Here is a 13,293-nt window from a genome sequence, read left to right as displayed (position 1 = left end):
TGAGTCTCTTGTAGACAGCATATGGATGGGTCCTGTCTTTTTATCCAATCTGAAACCCTATGCCATTTTATGGGAGCATTTTATGGTTGGAATAGGGTCCCCTACTCCTCCGCCATCTTTTCCTCCCCTGACATGCATTTATTAATTTCAATTGACTAAGAGTCAAACTAGATTTTTATTTGTTTTTATTTTTTAAGTTTTTATTCAAATTCCAGTTCATTAACATAAAGTGTAATATTAGTTTCAGGTGTACAATATAGTGATTCAGCACTTCCATACTACATTGAGAGTGATTATTGAAAGATATGAATTAATTGTCATCATGTTGCCTGTGAAGTCCTTGTTTCTATAGATTGTCCCTGTAAATTTCTGTTGTATATCACTCTTGGGGTCTTTCTCCTTTTACAGAACCCCCCTTAATATTTCTTGTAGGGCCAGCTTAGTGGTCACATATTGTTTTAGTTTCTGCCTGTCTTGGAAGCTCTGCATCTCTCCATCCATTCTAAATGAAAGCCTTGCCAGATAAAGTGTTCTTGGCTTCATGTTCTTCTCATTTATTACCCTGAATATGTCTTGCCAGGCCTTTCTGGCTTGCCAGGTCTCTGTGGATAGGTGTGACGTTATTCTGATGTTCCTCCCTCTGTACGTAAGGACTCTCTTCCCCCTAACTGCCCTTAAGATGATTTCCTTGGTTCTAAGATTTGTGAGTTTTACTATTACATGCTGGGGCGTTGGCGTCTTTTCCTTGATCTTGGGAGGAGTCCTCTCTGCCTCTAGGACACGAATGTTTGTTTCATTTCCCAGATTAGGGAAGTTCTCAGCTACGATTTGCTCAAATATATCTTCTAGTCCTCTCTCTCTCTCTCCACCCCCTCGGGGATCCCAATAATTCTGTCATTGGAATGTTTCATGGTGTCACTTATTTCTCTGGTTCAGTTTTCATGGATTTTGAGTTGTTTCTCCCTGGCCGCCTCTTTTTCCTTCTTTTCTATCAATTGGTCTTCTAGATCACTAATTCATTCTTCTGCCTCACTTACTGTAGGTGTTAGATTACCTAAATTAAATTGGATCTCATTAATAGCATTTTTAAGTTCTGCCAATTCAGCTTTCATTTCTGCCCTTAGAGACTCTATGTTGCCATTAATCAATTTCTCCATTCTAGCTATTGTCTTCACAACTGCTACCCTGAATTCCATTTCTGACATTTTGGTTATATCTGTATCCATTTGTAAATCTGTGGCAGAAGTCAGTATCTGAGTCTTTCCTATTTTGGGGCTTCCTCCTCCTAGTCATTCTGTTGAGGGGTGGTTGAGGGAGTGTACAGAGTCCAAATTATTGACCACAACCCAAGCAAGATGCACCTGTTTTATAGGGACCTTAGGGTTGCCGGCCTCTTGTTCTCCCAGCCTGTGTTCTGGGGGAGGGACCTGCCATGCTGTTACTCAGGCAACCCTGTTTGTGCAGAGTTGCCCTGCCCACTGTGTGGTGGGGGAAATGGGCTCAGTGAAAACCGGTTTTGGGGGGCTTTTGTTCTCTGGCGGCTTTCCCTGGCGGCTTTCTGTGTCTCTTCTGAAAGTCAGAGCAGAAGAGACCATTTCCGACCCTCTGCCTCAGAACAGAGAGATCGCAGTCTGTTCTTCATAACGTCAGACCGTCTGACACCCATCCATGGGAGCCTAACACCTGAGTCTCCTCTCGCCAGGCCAGTTCTTCCAGGCCACACTATCTCTGTTTCTGTCTGTGCTGTTAAAAGCTACAGTGTCTTGGGTTGTGCACCCCTCAGCAGCACTCCCAGTCCTCGTCTCCAGGTCAGGGCACATCTCTTCCTGTTTTGCTTCTAAAACAGCCAGCCCCCCCCCCCCAGTTCACCCACGTGGCCCTGCCACTCCAGGTTTCATTCCAGGGGGCTGCCCTAAAGTCTTTTCCCCACTGCTATCGGTCTGTGAGTCTGTGCCCAGTCCCCAGTGTGGGAGGCTTTCATACAACGTTGGTGCAGGATCCCGAAGGCTCCCTCCCGCTTCCGTTTATCTTCCGATATCTGCCCACAGAATCACGGCTCCCCACTTCATACCTCAAAACCTGCGATACTCTGTTTGTAGAGCTCCAGATATATCTTCTTACATCTCAAGCTGATTTCATGGGTGTTCAGAATGGTCTGGTAGATATCCAACTCAATTCCGGGGACTGGTTGGAATAGGGTCCCCTACTCCTCCGCCATCTTTTCCTCACCTGACATGCATTTATTAATTTCAATTGACTAAGAGCCAAACTAGATTTTTATTTGTTTTTATTTTTTAAGTTTTTATTCAAATTCCAGTTCATTAACATACAGTGTAATATTAGTTTCAGGTGTACAATATAGTGATTCAGCACTTCCATACTACATGTGGTGCTCATCACAACCAAACTCCTTAATCTCCCAAACTAAATTTTTTAAAAATCTCTTTACCGAGATGCCTGGATGGCTCAGTCAGTTAAGTGTCTGCTTTCGGCTCAGGGGAGTCCTGCACCAGGCTCCCTGCTCAGGGGGAGCCTACTTCTCCCTCTGCCTCTCCCCTTCCTTGTGCTCTCTCTTTTTCTCTTTCTCTCTGACAAATAAATAAATCTTTTAAAAAATTATTAAAAAAAAGATTCAACCTGTGCTCTTGATCCTTTCCCCTCCCAACTTCTCTTAAAAAAAAATCTCTTTACCTATTTACACTTCACATGATATAAATATATTATTTAATTTGTATTTTGATAATGACTCTTTCCTTTGAACTAGTCTACGAGGATTGTATTCACTTTCTATATGTTTCTGTATATTTTTGGTAAACATTCCTTGAATTTACTACAGTATGTATAGTAGGCCTTGAATACGTAATTTTTGATGATTTTTTTTTTTTGTACTTATCCTTTTATTTTGAAATAATTACAGATTCATGGGAAGTGGCAAAAAATAACGCAGAGGTCCCATGTCACCTTTACCAGCAATGGTACTCATTTCCCCCAGCAGTAACATTTTCTGTAACTATAGGATGTGTTTCCTTTTATTACATAATTATTGATGAACTGTTTTTAGCTGTCCCTGTTCTTGCATGATCTCTTTCTTTACATCTTTCGTTTTATTGGAAACCTGACAAGGAAAGAATTAAGCTTCATTAAATTTGTCCCTTTAACGTTTGCCATTTCTGTGTGGGTTTGAATCTCTGAGGTATCGGCCTTGCAATAAGTAGGGGTTATGTTGGGTTTAGCTCTTAGATCCATTACTTGGCATTTCCGTATCATTGTCTACAGAGCAGAAGTAGTAAACCTTTCAAAGATGCCTGATCACTGCTGCGGGCCCTGGGGCTGCTTGTTTTCCCGCTAAGCCGGGGCACCTTCCTACCCTCTCCATCGCCCACTGTTGACTTGACGTTCCTCCTCATTCACCTCCTGTTCCCCCATCTGCCTGATCCTGAGTTCTGCCCATACCCCATGCCAGACTGGGATCCCAGGGTTCTCCCAGGGCTGATGATTCTGCACTTCTCAGTGGACCACTCCCCACAACTTTCTCTAACCTTCTTAAGCCTGGGAATCCAGCTCTTCCCACAGCTTCCTGTCTGACCACCCATCCATGGGAGCCCAACACCTGAGCCTCCTCTCGCCAGTGGTCTATGCCACTTCTCCTCCTGCCTGTTCAGGAACCTTGCGCTCTCATCTCATTGTCTCTTCTCCTGTCTACATCTCCAGTCTGTGTCCCTGTAGGGTTCATTGCCATCAGCATTTCTTAAGCTTGCTTGTGCATTTTCCAACCTCAAACAGACTTCTCCCTCCCCCTCTTTGCCTCTGCAGTACTGCCCTTACTCTCTGCACCTCTCTGGCACACTCCTGGAAACAGTGCTGTGTTCTGGGTCTCATCTCCCACTCGGCTCCAGCCCTCTCCCATGGCGCCCCTGCCCCTGACACTCTGGCAGCTGCTTGCGTTACTGGCGTGTGTCACTGGTACACTAACTATAGCCTCTTGGTTTTTTTCGTAACCCACTTCTGCCTTCCTCCTCTCCAGTGTCTACGCTGCAGCCAAAAGAATCTTTTAAAAACACAGATCTAAACTTGTGACTTCTTTGCTTAAAACTCCCCAGTGGCTTACCATGATGCAGAGTCTGAGAGTGGAGACCAGTGTCCCTGCTTGGCTCCTACCTGCCTCTCCAGCCTGCTGGAACCCTGCTTTCCTGCCCATGGCTCCCTCACCACCTACCAAAGAACCTCTTCTGCCCTTCACACACGGGGTTTCTTCTGCCTGGGATGCTTCTTTCTCCCTGCAGCCCATCCCTTTCTCCTTAATGCCTGTTCATTGTGCAAATTTCATGTCTTCGTTAGTTCTTCAGTTAAGCCTTTCTAGGTCATGGCTCTCCTACCGACCTGCACTGCTTTTCTGTCTTAGTACTCATGGTAGTTGTTAACTCTTGTTAAAATTGTGCTTACATGAGTAATGCCAGCCTGTGAAGCTCATGGGGCCAGGATCCTGTCTGTTTGCCATTTTCTGTCTCTGAGACCTAATACAGTGCTCATCCACAGTACTTTTCATTGTGGAAAAATGAGAAAATGCCATCCTTCCACATACTTTTTTTTTTTAATGAAAACAAAACTATTAAACCTTCGTGAGGCACGAAAAATCCAAGTATAGCACAAGTCCTATCAGCTGAAGATATAATGTAAAGTGAGGTTTAAGGAAATTGAACATTCTGATAGAGGCTTTTGGCATATATGACTTAACTAAATCTTGACTTTTTAAAATCCTGTCTGAGGAAATTTTTGTTTTATACAAGATGGCTGCCCCTGGTGTGAGAAAGCCCCAGGCCTTTCACCTGTGTCAGACTCTATACTATACAACCTCCTTCAATCCATGTCTTAACTCCTTAAAATTTCCTTTGTTGCCTGGTATGCCTTTCTTATAGCCAAACGGGAAGAAGAGAGAACAGGCTTTGTCATCTGAGCCTTCATCACGTACTGCTGTAGTCTTTCACTGAAGCCTTTCTTAAATGATCATTCTAGTGTTCATTCATTCCTTCTGGAAATATTTATGGAGTGTCTGCTGTAGTTTGGGCACTCTGAGGGGATACGTGTAAATATGGCAGTGCCCAGTCCCCCTTCCAGCAGACAGCTCACAGTGGTCATTCATGGGTGGTTAATTTACACAACAGTAGTGCTAGGAACCTGCCCCAGGTGTCTTTTATAATGGGTTTCTCTGTAGAGGGGCTTTTAGCTTCATTTAGATTATACATAGAGTTGTATAATGTGGTAGCTGTCTTCAATAAACATCAATATTAATGATATTAATGTAGAGTAAGTTGACTGAAGGACTTCCTTGACTACATTATTAGTGTATTTCTAAGTGAATATGTGATGTTATGTGATTAGGCCTAATTAGTCTCAGGAAGGAAGCCTTAAATCAGATAGGGTCATTATACTGAGTTTCCAAGCTCTGCAGTTCTTTCAGGTTGGAAAATAAAAGAATGTGCAATTCATTATTGTGGTTATTTGTTAGGATATCAGTTCAGCTTTAATACTGGCTGACACCATAGATTATCATCTGTTTCTCTACACTTGACTCCTTTATTCCTATCATCCGTTATTAGATGCACTTAACATTCAACAGAGCACTTGAACAGGCTTTCACTGGTAACAAAGGAACAGAAAAAGCAATCACTTTTACAAAGGTTTTAAACAGATTTTTAAAGATCAACGCCACTATCTTAGTTCCCTGTAGTGCTGTATTTTTCATGTACAAACCCTAATTTAAGTCACTGTGACTAAATTCAGTTATTAATTTTTTCATTTGTTGTCGTTTTTTTAACTGTCCTACTCCATAAGCACACAGTGCAGCAACTCATTAAATAACTTACTCACATATATGTTCTTTTGTTTTTCAAGTCGCTGCCCAAAAATATGGTGTCTCGGCTTTGTGAATCGAAAAAGGTGTGTGCTGCAGCTGATATGCAACTTCAGGTATGTATGTACTTTTGTTCTCAAGTCTTTCAGAGTAATTATTCAAAATAAATATATAACTTTAAATTCTTGCCAGTGCTGCACATTTATTATAATAATCATGCTTCTAAGACATCTTTCATCTGAGTTCAAAGAACTTGACCCAAACTGACTTGTTCAGTCCTCACACCATCCTTGTGAAGTGGATATTAAATAAGGTTATTTCCCATTTTCAGTCGGGAAAATCAAAGCTTGGGAAAGGCACAAACGGCACGTGACTTCTTCTAAATCATACATTTCAGCAACTATGTTATATTTTATGTCACTTTGTATCTTTTTAAAATTTTGTAGTTTTGACGTGAAGTTTAAACAGTAACGACTGTTAGTTTTAGATAATATTCAAAGCCAGTTTTCTAGGTTTCCAGATACAGACTAGAAAAATCTTATGAACCATCTGGATGTCAGGTCTACATGATATACCAGATGTTTCGGTTACATGTAATTACTGAGATTGTTTATGGAATTCTTACTCTTCATCAGGTCTTGAGAATTCTATAAACACAGCCTAAACACTGTCTTTCATCTCAGGCAATATTCATTTTATAATGATCCAGCTACCCATTTAAAAGTGTGGGCACCATTTAATTGCTCTATGGTTTTGTAAAATTCAGCCCTTATGAACTCTGTTTATGTTGTACCTTAAAATATATATTTGAAGAAAATGTACACTATAGAGAAAACTGTGGATTTATATTTGATTTACATTAATGACTATGCATATCAATATAATTTTAAAAAGACCTCTGAATTATTTGAAAAAATTAGCATTACTCAGCAAAAGTCTTTTGATTTGCCTGTACCTATAGTGGAAGTCCTACTTTTTTTTTTTTTTAAAGATTTTATTTATTTATTTGACCGAGAGAGAGTTAGCGAGAGCAGGAACACAAGCAGGGGGAGTGGGAGAGGAAGAAATAGACTCCCCACGGAGCAGGGAGCCCGATGCAGGGCTCGATCCCAGGACCCCGGGGTCATGACCTGAGCCACAGGCAGACACTTAACGGCTGAGCCACCCAGGACCCCGGAAGTCCTACCTTTTAACAGCCTGGGTTGTGGCTTTCTTTTTGAATATTTGTTCCAAAGATTTTCTTTTAAAATAGAAAACCAACCTTTCCTTCCTTCCACCCTCCAAAAGAATAACCCCCTGAGAGACAGGGGAAGAGAGAGGAGAAGGAGGTGAATTCTTTTTTTTTTTTTTTTTTAAAGATTTTGTTTATTTATTTGAGAGAGAGAATGAGATAGAGAGAGGGCATGAGAGGGGGGAGGGTCAGAGAGAGAAGCAGACTCCCTGCTGAGCAGGGAGCCCGACGTGGGACTCGATCCCGGGACTCCAGGATCATGACCTGAGCCGAAGGCAGTCGCTTAACCAACTGAGCCACCCAGGCGCCCCAGAAGGAGGTGAATTCTTGCCAGAAGAGCTCCCCGTGCCAGCTTTCCTATCCCACAATAGTCCCCTTGTACAGTGCCCACAAATAAGGGGGGAAAGGAAATGAATTGTTCCAGGTTTCTAAGGGGGTATACACAGTGTTCTTAAAATTGCAAATTTTTTTTTCTCTTGTGCATTGTTTTAAAAAATAGGCTCCTGTTTTTCTGTGGCTCTAAGGCTGTTGGTCCCAGGTGAGCGTGACTCCCTGGGTGGGCAAATAGGCTCATCGCTTTAGAATTTTTTGGTTTATCAGCAAATAAGCATGAATCACATGCACAATTTCATTTATTTCGCTCTGTTTTTATCTTTAAAAAAAGTCATTCCATGTTTATGCCTTTCATTTGTGGAAGGCATAACTATAGGAATGAAACTTTTGAATTCTGACTTGTTTATAGATTGGCAAACAAAAAACAGAAAACAAAACACCTTAGTGGAAGTTAGAATTTAAGTTTCAGTTCCTAATAACTTATTCTCTTAGAATATAGACAAGATGCAGATGAGTAATTTTGGCTCCTCTGATTACTTTATGCATTGTTACTCATTATAGAATTTAGAATTGAAAGAGCTGTATTTAGCTATATGTTTAGATTACCAGTTAGAGTAAGGCAATATTTATATTTAGGAAATGTCTGTATTTTTCTAGGGAAGGTTTAAACTTGACTTATAATTTAGAACCATAATTCTATATCTAGATGAAGCCAAAAGCTAGAGGTCATTTAAATTTTTTCCTTTATCCAAACTAATCCTCAGTTCTTTTAAGTCAACAGCTGCACATTCTCTACAAATTCCATTTTCAAGTCAGAAAGATACATATCAGAAACATAATTGCATGTCAGAATTTTTCTTTTAAAATAAAACAGGTTTTCTACTTCCTTGCTTCAGGTGAACTCCAAACAATGCTAATACTCAAGCCAGATGTTCCAGTGAAAAAGCCCTTTATCTTTACTTCAGATTTGCTCTGTAAAATTTAGTTTTCAGAACTTTGTAAGCAGCAGATTTCATGTTCAAACTAACGCTTTATTCTCCTGTCATGTTTCAATGGCTTGTATCCTCCTCAGAGGTGAGTGATCCTCTCTCCCGGTCACCTCCATAAGACAGAGCTGCCCGCGCATGGCAGCTGCTTCCCTGGTATCTCCCAACACCAGGGGTGGGGGCTGGCTTGGCCCTGGCCCTGGCCCCAGACTGGGCAACAGCTGCACCAGAATTCTTTGTAACATCTGTACTTGCCAGACGACGGATTGCTATTCCTTTTCTTCACCTCGCCCTATCTATTTCATGTTCTGTCCCTTCTCCTCACAAAACTGGGATTCGGACCATTGCATTGCTCCCATTTAAGATACAGCAGGATTCTAGGAAGAAACCAAACAGGATTTACTAATCCAGAGGGTCACAAGTTGCAATAACTAACTATTATTTCCAACTATATATTTTATGTATATCTATAGATATCTATGGGCCAAATTCCAGTTTTGTGGTCACAAATTTAATTTACTCCATTGTACATAAAGAGTGCCTTATAGATAAGGTTCAAAAATTTTTTAATATCCTTCATCATGAAAAGGTTGAGAGCTTTCCTTTTCATCATCAGCGTGGTCTTAAATGTGGTACAAAATACTTCTCAAGCCATATACACTTAAATTTGTGAATGTTTTCAGCTGGTATGTGTAATTATTATTCTGGTACACTTATATAACACCTTTGGCCCACCACGTCTTAGATGGAAGGATGGACTGCCAAAACTAAGCGGACGTTTTCATCTATCTAGGTCTTTTATGCCACTCTGGATCAGATCTACCATGGGAAGCACCCCTTGAGGACATCAACTACAGACATTCTCAGGGAAACACAGGAGAAATTTTATGGCTTGCCATACGTTCCAAATACTGTGAGTCTTGCATTTTGATTCTGTTGTGTGCCATTGAACGGTCCAGCTAGTGTCTCCGTTAGAGTGAGTAGGTCATGGTCACCTTCCTCTTTGCAGAATTCAAAACCCCTACACGTAGGTCAAGGTTTCCTACGGGCAAATGCTAAAAATTGCCTGGCCCATTTAGTATCTCCAACCATCCATTCACATGTGCTTATTTTCTTCCTGTTAGCAGTGTGTTTCTGGATTCCTGGGAAGGTGGGGGTGAAAAAGGTCACTGGAGTTAGTCTGTATTCTTTTTTGTTATTTTCCTATAGTGAGAAAGATGGTTAGTGATATAAGATGAATGTGATTATCAGCCCCTAACCATTTCCATTGCAAGGGAAATTGACATTTATTGAGTACCTTATTTGTATCAGGAATATATAATATATATTATATATAAGTTTTGCATATCCTATTTCATTTAGTATGGCCAGTCAGCATGGAAAACAGGAGTATTATTACCACTTATTGAATGATAGGCGCCAGATTCCATCTAGCTGCTTTGCGAGAGAACCTCTAATTTCACTCTCCAACAAGTTAGATAATATCCCCATATTTGGGGCTCATATTGAGGCTCATACGCATTACATGTCTTCTCTAAGACCATTTAGGTTATGTTGGGGTTCATGAAATCATGCTGTTCCATTGCTCCAAGGCTCCTGTAAGGAAGCTGGGTGTGGCGGAGACAGTGTTGGCTGGTGCAGTTAGCAATGCGACCAACACTTACGTTACTCAGAACTCTCAGTTGCAGCTGGTAGAAACCCAACTCCTATTGCTTAAGCTGAAAAGGGAATTTATTGAGTCTTATAACTGAAAGGTGCAAGGGTATATCAGGTAAGTTGGATCTAGTTAGTTCTTACACACTATCGTTCAAAACGTTTTTCTTTCTCCTTTCTTTCCATTTCTTGGGTCTGTCTTTTTTGGGATTTGTTTTGTTCTCATGCAGGCAGCCCTGACAAAGTGGTGTCATGGCTGCTGGTAGGGCCTGGTTTGTATTCTTCTGGCTAGGCCAGTTTGATAGAGAACGAATGTGAAAGTGCTTTGTTAATTGTAATGCCGAATAAATGCTATTACGGTATTGGGTACCATACATGCTAAGAGGCTCATCAGTAAGTGCTAATTGTCCAGTGGATCTTCAGGTCCTGATACTCAGATGTACATGGGAACAGTTCAAATTGACCAGACAAGTAAAGTAACAGTGTATTTTATCTTTGTAATACTTATCAATACTTATCAATAGCTTTGGTTTTCTTAGAAGCTTAATCATCTGCTTCAGATAGATAATGCTAGTCATACTACATACCTATTTTTGACCTTCTGTGTAATTTATTGTTTTAATGCCATGTATTATTGAACTCTGGATTATCTATATTAGTGCAAATTTGTGGTAATGAGAATAAGCTAACTATTCTTCAGTGGAATAAATCATAACAACAATTACCTAGGTTTAATAGCTTTTTCCAGTTTACAGAACACTGCCTGATTCATGTGCTGTTGTGCTTATGTGTTTTTGTGCTCAGTTTATAGTCCTCTTTGCTTAGTTTTAAAATGGATGTGACTTAAACTTTGTGTAGTCATAACATGCCCAGAAAGTGGTAAAGTCATAGGAAGGCCAAAATTAGGAGGAGTTGAGAAGCTTTCCTACATGGTAGAACTTGAGCTTGGCCAAGCTGCTTGCCCCCCGACCCTACCTTTCTTTTTCTTAGGTTATATAGTGATGTAGCTCTACCTCTCCTTAGAAGAGAACTCAAACTTCCCTACCATCCAGGGTTCTTTTGTGCAATAAGTAAATATACAAAGATGAGATAACAGTGGGAACCAAATTCTGAATCAACTACCAGTAAATTATTTTTAATTTAAAAAGGATGATGTTAGTAAGCCCACTATCCTGGTCCTACTTCCTTTTGATAAAATACAAAGATTTATCTTTTCACTGGGATTGTTTTCCTTGTTTATTGTCAGTAGCCATAGCCCTTTGAGTACGTTGTTTTGAGGGGTCTTTAGAAGAAGCATAGCTACATTTAGAGAAGAAAGATTCTTTTAAGACTTGTCTTTTTTTTTTTTTTTTAAAGAAAAAGGGCTTGTTTAGGTTTGCATAAATATTTTATTCTTCCTACTTAGAAACTTCTGCATTTCCTCATTCAGTTCATCATTAAACTTACACCAAACATTTCCATAAAGAATAAGTCGAGGATGCTCATTGGAATTCTTCAGTGCAACATTCATTAGGGCAATAAGACAAGGAAAAGAAAAAATATAAGCATTAGAAAGGAAGTAACAAATCTGTCATTATTTGCAGATGATTTATTGTTTGCCGAGAAAATCCAAAGTATGTATAGGTAAATTAGTGAAATTAATGAGAAGTTAGCAACTTTTCTGGATGAAGAATATATAAAAATTAATATTCCATCTCTCTTTATCATCAACAAACTGAAAAGCAGTTTTAAAGATACCATTGTGGAAATAAAAAGTATGAGGTACCTACTAAAAAAATCTAAAATAAGAACAAATATTATTAAGATGTCTATACTACCCAAAGCAATCTATGGATTTAATGCAATCCCTATCAAAATGCCACCAGCATTTTTCAGAGCTAAAAAAACCATCCTAAAATTTGTATGGAACCACAAAAGACCCCAAATAGCCAAAACAATCCTGAAAAAGAGAGCAAAGCTGGAGGCATCACAATTCCAGACTTCAAGTTATATTATAAAGGTGTAGTCATGAAGACAGTATGGTACTGGCACAAAAACAGACACATAGATTGATGGAACAGAATAGAAAACCCAGAAATGAATCCACAACTCTGTGGTCAACTAATCTTCAACAAATCATGAAAGAATATTCCGTGGGAAGAAGACAGTCTCTTCAACAAATGGTGTTGGGAAAACTGGACAGCCACATGCAGAAGAGTGAAACTGGACCACTTTCTTACACCATATACAAAAATAAATTCAAAATGGATGAAAGACCTAAATGTGAGACAGGGAACCATCAAAATCCTAGAGGAGAACACACGCAGTAACCTCTTTGACCTTGGCCATTGCAGCTTCTTACTAGGCATGTCTCCTGAGGCAAGGGAAACAAAAGTAAAAATAAGCTACTGGGACTTAATCAAAATAAAAGGCTTCTTGCACAGTGAAGGAAACAATCAACAGATAAAAGGCAGATATTTGCAAATGATATGTCTGATAAAAGGTTAGTATCCAAAATATATAAAGAACTTACAATGTTGAACACCCAAAAACCAAATAATCCAGTTAAAAAAATGGTCAGAAGACATGAATAGATATTTTCTAAGGAAGACATCCAACACATGAAAAGATTCACAACAATCACTCATCAGGGAAATACAAATCAAAATTACAATGAGATATCACCTGGGAGTTGGTTACTCACTTAGTCAGAATGGCTAAAATGAACAACGCAGGAAACAACAGGTGTTGGCAAGGATGTGGAGAAAGGGGAACCTTTTTACGCTGTTGGTGGGAATGCAGACTGGTACAGCCACTGTGGAAAACAGTATGGAGGTTCCTCAAAAAGTTAAATATAGAACTACCCTATGATCCAGCAATTGCATTACTAGGTATTTACCCAAAGGATATAAAAGTACTGATTTGAAGGGATGCATGCACCCCGATGTTCATAGCTGGAAAGAGGTGAATGTCCGTCAATTGATGAATGGATAAAGAAGCTGTGGTATATACACACAATGGAATATTATTCAGCCATCAAGAAGAATGAAATCTTGCTATTTGCAACGACACAGGTGGAGCTAGAGGGTATAATGCTAAGTGAAATAAGTCAGAGAAAGACAAGTACCATATGATCTCAAGAAACAAAATATATATATATAAATACCGTATGTTTAAGAAACAAAACAGATGAACATGGTGGGAGAAAAAAGGAAGCAAACCGGGAAACAGACTCTTAACTATACAGAACAAACTGAAGA

General features: G+C 39.8%; 1 protein-coding gene across 5 annotated transcripts in view; it reads left to right on the top strand.

Annotated features, from left to right (window-relative positions):
• Positions 1-13,293, top strand: part of MIPEP (mitochondrial intermediate peptidase) — a 177,182-nt gene that overhangs the window by 93,584 nt on the left and 70,305 nt on the right. For 4 of the 5 annotated variants that reach the window (XM_081814734.1, XM_081814731.1, XM_081814733.1 and 1 more), the window contains 2 exons: positions 5,893-5,967; positions 9,195-9,314. In XM_081814734.1, the coding sequence (XP_081670860.1) occupies positions 5,893-5,967; positions 9,195-9,314 (195 nt within the window). Of the gene's footprint in view, positions 1-5,892; positions 5,968-9,194; positions 9,315-11,459; positions 11,583-13,293 lie in introns of those variants that run through there. The other variant, XM_081814732.1, reaches the window with a different exon arrangement.

This window comes from Leptonychotes weddellii, chromosome 3, assembly GCF_054177405.1.
Source record: "Leptonychotes weddellii isolate Sample4059 chromosome 3, ASM5417740v2, whole genome shotgun sequence".
Lineage (NCBI taxonomy): Eukaryota > Metazoa > Chordata > Mammalia > Carnivora > Phocidae > Leptonychotes > Leptonychotes weddellii.
The sequence above is the reverse complement of the archived record's forward strand: the minus strand, read 5'-3'. Positions and strand labels throughout refer to the sequence as shown.